At 38.6% G+C, this 9,303-nt stretch overlaps 1 protein-coding gene and 1 pseudogene across 3 annotated transcripts in view; both read left to right on the top strand.

Annotated features, from left to right (window-relative positions):
* The window catches only part of TMLHE (trimethyllysine hydroxylase, epsilon), a 51,639-nt gene extending 45,814 nt beyond the window's left edge, over positions 1 to 5,825 (top strand). For 2 of the 3 annotated variants that reach the window (XM_031031866.2, XM_006736908.3), the window contains 2 exons: positions 4,791 to 4,929; positions 5,608 to 5,825. In XM_031031866.2, coding sequence (XP_030887726.2) covers positions 4,791 to 4,929; positions 5,608 to 5,739 — 271 coding nt within the window. In that variant the 3' untranslated portion in view covers positions 5,740 to 5,825. Of the gene's footprint in view, positions 1 to 4,790; positions 4,957 to 5,607 lie in introns of all 3 variants that reach the window. The other variant, XM_081807984.1, reaches the window with a different exon arrangement.
* Positions 383 to 4,702, top strand: LOC102744842 (ATP synthase F(1) complex subunit gamma, mitochondrial pseudogene; annotated as a pseudogene).
* Positions 5,826 to 9,303: the final 3,478 nt, after the last annotated feature.

The following is a 9,303-nucleotide window of genomic DNA, read 5'->3' as shown; positions in this document are numbered from 1 at the left end:
ATACAATGGAATATTACTCAGCCATCAGAAAGGATGAATACCCAACTTTTACATCAACATGGATGAGACTGGAGGAGATTATGCTAAGTGAAATAAGTCAAGCAGAGAAAGTCAATTATCATATGGTTTCACTTATTTGTGGAACATAAGGAATAGCATGGAGGACATTAGGAGAAGGAAGGGAAAAATGAAGGGGGGGGAATCGGAGGGGGAGACGAACCATGAGAGACTATGGACTCTGAGAAACAAACTGAGGGTTCTAGAGGGGAGGGGGGGGATGGGTTAGCCCGGTGATGAGTATTAAGGAGGACATGTACTGCATGGAGCACTGGGTGTTATATGAAAACAGTGAATCGTGGATCACTACATTAAAAACTAATAACGTATTGTATGGTGACTAATATAAAATTAAATTAAAATAAAATAAATAAAATAAAATAAAATAATCTCCTTTTCTTTAACTTTTGAGAGTTTAATTATATTGTGTCTCAGTGTAGGTCTCTTTGGATTCCTCTTTTGGAGATCCCATGGGCTCCCTGGATGTAGCTGTCTCTTTCTCTAAGTTGGGTGGTTTTCTGTTATTTTTTCAAATAAGCTTTCCGACCCCTTTCTCTCTCTCTTCTCCTGGGACCCCTATAATATTAGTCTGCTTGATGGAGTCTTATAATTCTCTTAAGCTATCTTCACTCTTTTTCATTATTTTTTCTTTTTGCTTCTCTGATTGAATGAATTCTTCCTTTCTGTCTTTGAGTTTGCTGATATTTTCTTCCACTTTATCTAGTCTGCTCTGTTGACTTTTTCAACTTAGTTACTTTTTCAGCTTTGATTTCTGTTTGGTACTTTTTAATATTTTCTATCTCATTGTTGAAATTCTCACTTTGTCATGCATTGGTCTCCTGACCTTGGTAAACATCTTTTGACCATTATTTTAAACTCTTTATCAGATAAATCACTTATCTCCATTTTATTAGGGTCTATTTCTGGGGTTTTATCTTGTTTTGTTTAGAACATATTCTTCTGTTTCTTCATTTTTCTTTCCCTCTGTGTTGGTTGCTGCATATTAGATACAACAGCCACCTCTCCCAGTCTTGATAGAGTGGTCTTGTGTAAGAGATGAACCTTATCATTCAGCTCAGCCTTAGCTCTTGGCTGTCGCTCAAACCTTTGTGATTTTTCTAAGCCACTTTCTGTGGTTTTAGCGGCTTCCAGTAGTTGAAGGTGTGTCAAGACCTGTCAGTCTCCCAAAAGGGAGGATCTTAGTCAGCACCTAGATGGAGGCTGATTGGAAGCCAGACCCTTGGTTAACAGCTTTTAAAGTATGCAAGCAGACTTCTTTCCAGGAAAGACTGGGAGCTGGGCATTTCTGTGTGCTCCCTTTGCACTGAGCCTTGGGTAGATAGCCAATTAAGAAGCATTTCTTTGTTTGTTACTGTCCTATGGAATCTGGAACTAAAGCCCCACTGGCTGCCAGAGCCAGGTGATCAAGGGGTGTATCCCCTGGACAGCAGCCACAAAAGCCAGAGTGGTAGGCATGTATACAAGCTCATTCCAGGAATACACCAATGACCTGAGTGGGCCAGAGGGAGAATGTGCAGATGGTGCCCACTGGCTTTCTTCATCTCTGGGTAGGATTGCAGTCTGTCCCTAGATGTGTGCCAAAATAGAAGCCTGACCTTCAAGAAGCAGCTTTTAATGTATGCAAATAGGCTTTTTGTAGAGAAAGACTAGGATATGGGTGTTTCTGTCTGCTGTCTCTGTACTAGACCTGAGTTTTCCACAGTGAGTCTTCATAAGCCCATTAAGAACTGTTTCGAGCCGGGCTGGTACCACCATGTTCTCTCGGGCAGGCGTCGCTGGGCCAAGTTTGAAATATGGCAAATTTAAAAGATATTACCAGGCGACTAAAATCAATCAAAAACATCCAGAAAATCACCAAGTCTGTGAAAATGGTAGCAGCAGCAAAATATGCCTGAGCTGAGAGGGAGCTGAAACCAGCTCGAGTATATGGGATAGGATCTTTGGCTCTGTATGAAAAAGCTGATATTAAGGTGCCTGAACACAAGAAGAAACACCTCCTTATTGGTGTGTCCTCAGATCGAGGGCTCTGTGGTGCTATTCATTCCTCGGTTGCTAAACAGATGAAAAGTGAGGTGGCCACACTCACAGCAGCTGGGAAAGAAGTCATGCTTGTTGGAATTGGTGATAAAATCAGGGGTATACTTCATAGGACTCACTCTGACCAGTTTCTGGTGTCCTTCAAAGAAGTGGGAAGAAAACCTCCTACTTTTGGGGATGCGTCCGTCATTGCCCTTGAACTACTAAATTCTGGACATGAATTTGATGAAGGGTCTAATCATCTTTAATCAGTTCAGGTCTGTCATCTCCTACAAGACAGAAGAAAAGCCCATCTTTTCCCTTGAAACCGTTGCAAGTGCTGAAAGCATGAGTATCTATGATGATATTGATGCTGACGTGCTGCAGAATTACCAAGAATACAATTTGGCCAACATCATCTACTATTCTCTAAAGGAATCCACCATGAGTGAGCAAAGTGCCAGGATGACGGCCATGGACAACGCTAGCAAGAACGCTTCCAAGATGATTGACAAACTGACCTTGACATTCAGTCGCACCCGCCAGGCTGTCATCACGAAAGAGTTGATTGAAGTCATTTCCGGTGCAGCAGCTCTGGATTAATGAAAACCAAGTTTCATCCTCAGACAAGATATAAAGAAGGAAAATTCAGCCAGCTGGTTTTATTTTTAGCTTACTGCTGTCCTTGTCAGAAGAAATTGTTGGTCCATTGTTTAAACTACTAAAGACAGCAAGATGTTTATAAATTATCTTACAATAAACAACTTACCAAAAGAAAAAAAAAGAACTGTTTCTTTGTGTTCTATAACCTGGTGGGTCTCATGGATGCAAGCCTCATTGTCTTTCAAAGCTAGGTGTTTCGGGGGCCCATCCCTCATGCAGACATCTTAAAAGTTTGGGCACTAAATGTTGAGTCCAAACTCTTCACTCCTCAAGGAGAAGCTTGGAGTTGTGAACTTCCTTCTGGTTGCTGCACCAGGGATGGGTTTATGATAAAATTGTGTTTCAGCATTTTCTACCCATTTTGATGTGGGTTTTTTTCTTATTTACCCAATGTGTAGGAGTCACTCAGCTAGTTTCTGGATTTCTTTCAGAGGGAATGGTCCCAGGTGTAGCTGTAGATTTGGTATGTGCATGGGGGGAGGTGAGTTTGGGAGATTTCTATGTTGCCATCATGGACCAGAACCACCAGCATTATTTGTATTAGTCCCAAACTGGAAACTACTCAAATATCTATCAACAGTAGAATGGATGAATAAATTGTGGTAGAGTCATGCAATAAAATTCTATACAGCATGAAGGATAAATGATCTACTACTATATAACAACAATGATGAATCTCCTAAATATAATATTAAATGAAAGAATCCAGACACAAAAGAGTACAAGCAAAACTAATCTTTGGTGACAGAAGTCATGATGGTAGTTATCTTTGGGTTAGGGGAAAGACAAGATGGAAAAGGGGTACAAGGGAGTGTTCTGGGGTGTACGTAATGATCTATTTATTGGCCTGGATGTTAGTGATATGGATGTGTTCACATCATGAAAATACATCAAGCTTAAGATTTGTGTACTTTTCCATATACGTACTATACTTCAGTAAAAGATTAATTTACCTTAAGTAAAAAAGAAATCCTTTAAGAAAAAAAGAAAGCCTTTAGCAAAGGCTTTTCAGTGACTTCCCATAGTACTCAGAATAAAACCCAAAATCCTTACCATGGCCTATAAGGCTATACATGATCTGGCCCATGGCTACCTCCTCCACATTATTCCTTACCATTATCCCCCTTGCTTACTCAGCTCCAGCCACATGGCCTTCTTGCTGTTCTGCAAACATAATAAAACTCCTTTCCATCCTAATGCTTTGTTCTTGCTCTTCCCTTTGCCTGGAACACTCCTCTCAGCTTGTCACATTGTTGGTTTCTTATCATATAGGTAACAGCTCAAATGTCACTTCTTCAAAAAAGTCCTCACTCAACATACTCCATCTGAAATAGACTACCCAGTCACTTTTTATCACAGTACATTATTTTTTCTTTATAACATCTGTAACTAGATATGTATTTATTACTTGTTCATCATTTGTCTTTCTTAATAGAATGTAAATAGATCCCAAAGGCTGGGATCGTGTCTGCTATGTTCATCACTGTATCTTTAACACCTGACACCACCTAGCACATAGCAGCTGCTCATGTAAATGTTAGAGTTGAATGAATGAGTGAAGATCACTGAGTAATCTGCCCAGTAGGTCTATAGCTTGGCTTTTCCCCACAAAGAGAAACACCTGAGAAGTTCTAAGTCATTCTGCTAAAAAGAAAGCCTTGTTAGTATAACCTCTCTTGCCCACCTCAGCTTAGTGAATAGAAAGCTCAGATCTTTCCCCAGTGCTTCTGTAAAATTTGGCCAAGAGAATGTACTTTAGATAAACATCATATCCTAAGATGGAAGAAACCAGCTAGAACTTACTTCTATCTCCTACCCCCAGATTCTCCAAAGGAAAAAAAAAAATATGGTCAACAGGCAGCAGGGCTCCTCTCTGCAATCCTATATTCCCAAGAGAGCATTGACTTATTCTCACCTTATCTCTAGGACAAGTAATGAATATAGACAAAGCCTTAAATAAAATTGCTCAATAAGCAATAGGTGTCTTTAACATGTGTTTGAGGATATCTTTTCTTCTCATGATTTCATCTTAGATACAACAACTATGACAGAGCTGTCATCAATACTGTACCTTATGATGTTGTCCATCGTTGGTATACAGCACACCGGACTCTGACAGTAGAGTTGAGGAGACCTGAGAATGAGTTTTGGGTCAAACTAAAGCCTGGCAGGGTGGGTGCCAAGTTCTAAAGATGTCAAGTAAGCTTGTTATACTGAAGCAATGAATAATGGGTACTTCTTTAATATGTGAGTCACAGTCTTGCAAAGGTAAAAATGAAAAGAATCCTGGGTATTGACTCTGGTCCTGCCACTCACTGAATGACCTGGAAGCAGGTCCCACACCATATGTAGGCATCAGTGACTCAGTGGCTCTATATGTATAATGAGGGGGTTGAACTAGATAATCCCTAAGTGTCCTTCCAGCTATGTGATTTCTTTTTTTTTTTTTTTTGCTCTTGATCTATCCTCTGAGTAAGGTCTTCAGCTTAGCATAAAACATAGTGAAATAGTTTAACTTTTTGAGAAAGTATATATTTAAAATTAAACAGAAAAGAAAATGAAGCCAGTTATCTAATTTGCTTTGATAAGAGAATAATTACTCAAGAAACATAAGCTTCTCAAGTACAGGGCCTAATTACCTACTGTTGCTTTTGTAACTTCCACCCAGCCTACTACAGGGCTATGCACATCCTAATTTCCAAAGGTTTGTTTAATCTCAAAAAGAAAGATACCTTATTGAATTTTAACTAGAGAACAACCTAAAGCTTTTAAGTGGTCTCTTCTGATTTAGAATTCTTTGGTCTGCTTTTGTTCTGATGGTGTTTTTTTTCTCTTTTTGCCCATTCACAGGTCCTATTTATAGACAACTGGCGTGTCCTACATGGCAGGGAATCGTTTACTGGCTACCGCCAACTCTGTGGCTGCTACTTAACAAGGGATGATGTATTAAACACTGCTCGTCTCTTGGGGCTTCAGGCTTAAAATTGACAGCATTAAGATTATGAACACACCTGGCACCCTGGCTACCAGAATTTCATATCAGCAAAATAATATTGTTTTAAAACCTACTTCAAATTGTCTCTTTATCTCATCACACAAAACAGAAGTTGCAACTAGATCAGTTAGAAAGAAATGCATTTTAGGAACAAAGTCTTTGTAAAGCAGCAGTTTGCAAAATGTTTGGTCTTAGGACACCTTAACACTCTTAAAAGTCATTGAGGACCCCAAAGTGTTCTTGGATGTGGGTTATATCTATTGATACTAACTGTAATAGATATTAAAACTGAGAAATGTTTAAAATTCAAGAACACAAAATCACACATCCCTCAGTATCAGAGAGATGGCATCATCACATGCCATATAGCCTTTGGAAAAGCCCTCTGTACATTTATGAGATAATAAGAATGAAAAAAGTAAATATCTTAGTGTCATTATAAAAAATATTATTTAACCCACAGGCCCACTGAAAGGGGCTCAAGAATCCCTCCAGGTGTTTTCAGACCACTCTTTAAGAACCAATGGGCTGGAGGATACCTTAAGACAGTCTTTTACATAGACCTGTGGATTAAAGAGTTTAGCTGAAACCATAGATTTATATCTACAGTGTCCTAAAACTACAGATATTGTAGAAATTGCTTGATAGCACAAGCTCAGTGATAAGGTAGTAACTGAATATAAACATTGTTTTATCTTACAAGAAGGGTTATCTCCATCCAAGACATCTCTTGAAGAATTAAACTAGGAAGCCACAATAGCTCCTGTGGAACAAATCCATCAGTTCAATAATTGTGTGAGGGATAATTGCAGAAAGTTTTTAGACACTTCTGAGGTTCCATATGATAATTCATATATATACATATACACCACAAGAGAGTACAGAGGGTTAGTCTGTAAGACTGTTCAGTGAACTCATCATGACAGATGATGTGGCTCCAAAGAACTGGAAATTACTATCCAAACTTGCATTTTTGCTTTTGATGGAATTTAGGATGCAATCTGTTTCCTCCATTTCTGCTGATCTTTTTTTTTTTCTTTTCTTAAAATATTATATATGTTAATTGCTAAGATTTGCCTGGGTTAAGTATAATACCTTGTTTCTTTTATTTTTTAGTGGCTCCCTTTATATATGGATGGAGAGACAAAGAGATGGGTATGAGGGTTATTTTCCCCTAGCTTTCATTGAAAGTGAAGCTGTACAATAACTGCATTGACCACTGTAGAATGATGAAAGAGAATCCAGGCTAGGATGTGCAGAAGAGGGAAAAAAAAAGGGATCATTAGTGGGGATAGAAGTCACAAAACAAACTCAAACACAAAACAGAGTCCCTAGTTCACGTTTAGTAGTTCATGTATTATCTTACTGACTCATCCAGTGCTCTAAAATATGTTCTCAAAATATTTCTGCATTTTATTTGTACTATTTAGGAATCTTTAGGGGTCTTCATGAAATTTGTTGTCCTTGGGTCAAAGGATTGATAATTAAGCCTAGGTCTTAAAGAACATACCCATTAGCAATCAGAACAGAAGTAACATTTTAACATGCAATCTATTCTCCCTATTGTTAGGTACTCCTAAAATTGTCACCATTAGTCTTCCTCAGGATATTTATCCTTTTTGAAATTTTGCTTAACTTAGCCTTGAAAATTACATTTTAACTGTGGTCAGCATTGATTTATAATAAGCAATGGACATATTCAGGGTCCTGGAGAGATAAGGATACAGATCAATCTTCTCCTTCACTGAAGGACTTCCTTTACCTTCTGTTTCTCCTGGGACCTTGAGTCATTATTTCACCTTTGCTTTACTAAATTTTCAATCCATACTTTTCTATAATGTACTCCCTTCAGAGGAAGAAAGAGGGAAGGGAATTATTTGAGTGCTGATCATGGTGCATTGAAAACTTTCTTTGTAAAATGTTTCTTTTTTTACATCTCTTTCTGGTGTCCCTGAATATGTAAGCATGGGTCTATGTCTACCAAGCTCAGTGTTGTAGAGTTACTTTTACCTTTTGCTAAGGTGGGATGGGATCAGTAGGGTCAGGAGCACAACACCTAACATAGTCTTTTCATAATACAAATTTGTTGGAATAAGAATAAAATAATGAATCCTTTTCAAACAAATTTACCAGATATTACCATGTTCTCTGTAAGATGTCCTTTTGTGTTTGGCAGTTAACCAGCACTGAATTTTGTCTACCTTCATCTAGAGTGACAAACCATTCAAGTGTGTTCAGGACTGAGGGGTTTCCTGGGCTGCAGAACTTAGTGTTAAAACTGGGGAAGTCCCACATAAACCAGGACTATTGGTCTCCCTACCTTCTTCCTGCTAGCAATGTCTTTTTCTTTAGTGTTCATCAGCAGTTCTCATTTCTGTCCAAGTGCTTGTGAATCACAACCTGTGTAGTCTATGATGAAAAGGAAAAAAGATGTATGAACTGTGGTATGTTGTGCAGGTTCCCAAAGTAGACCGGCAGCTGCAGCATCATTTGAGCACTTGTTAGAAATGATAATTCTCAGGCCCCACACTGGACCTACTAAATCAGAAACTGTGGGGGTGGAAGCCAGAAGTTTGTGTTTTAGCAAGCCCTCCAGGGGATTATGGTGCCTGCCAAAGTTTGAGAACCACTGAAGGGAAGAGCCTTGTTGCTAAGCTCTAGGCCCTATTTTGAGCTAGAGTTTCTTCTTCATTTTAAAATGGAGGCCTTGGACAGGGCAACATCTAAAGGTTCTGTCACTCTGTAATTTTGTTTGACCTCATAGCTTAAGTTTTCTCATATGAGCAAAATAAGGAAAATACCTACCCCACAGGTTTTTCTAGCAAATTTGTGATTATTAAATAAGATGTTTGCAGCACATAATGATAACCAATAACAATAGCTAACTTTCATGGTGCTTTCCATGTGCCAGACACTGTTATAACTGCTTTTAATCCCCACAGCAACCCTACCCCTGTTTTATAAATGAAGAAATAGAGGTAATGAGAGATTAAGTGGTTTAGCCAAGGTCACATGGCTAAATAAGTGTCAGAGTTTGGATTAGAATTTCGGAAAATCTGGCCACAGAGACAGTGCTTTTAATTAATATGCCATATTCCAAAATAAATGTTAATGCCTTCCCCCTTGTCCTTATTCCAACAATATTTACAGTCTAGCTGACCATTCATAGATAGTAATCATCTGTACTCTTAAGTTCCTTCCAGTAAAATCTTAAGAGAACCATGAGAATATCTACATGTTTTGTAGTTTATAAATATCCACCAAACCCCCTACTTTTTTAAAAAACAAAGTGTTTTTCACGTTCTCTAATTTTACTTGTTCCAAAGGTAGAAACTTGATGATAGAAAGAAATCAATCCATTCAGCATTTTTCCTTCTTTCCACACTCTTGCAAAATATGTCAGTTGTTAGGATCAAAACCATTTTATAGGACATATTCATATCACTGCCCCAGGAAGCTCTTGGGCATATTGGAGATCCACTCACACAGCCAGCTGGTGGCTTAGTTGTGAAGTCAGGCCATGTCAGTGTCCTTGCCTCCTTAGGCCTACA

Source organism: Leptonychotes weddellii, chromosome X (genome assembly GCF_054177405.1).
Source record: "Leptonychotes weddellii isolate Sample4059 chromosome X, ASM5417740v2, whole genome shotgun sequence".
Taxonomy (NCBI): Eukaryota; Metazoa; Chordata; class Mammalia; order Carnivora; family Phocidae; genus Leptonychotes; species Leptonychotes weddellii.
Note: the sequence above shows the minus strand (reverse complement) of the source record. Positions and strands in the feature narration are given on the sequence as shown.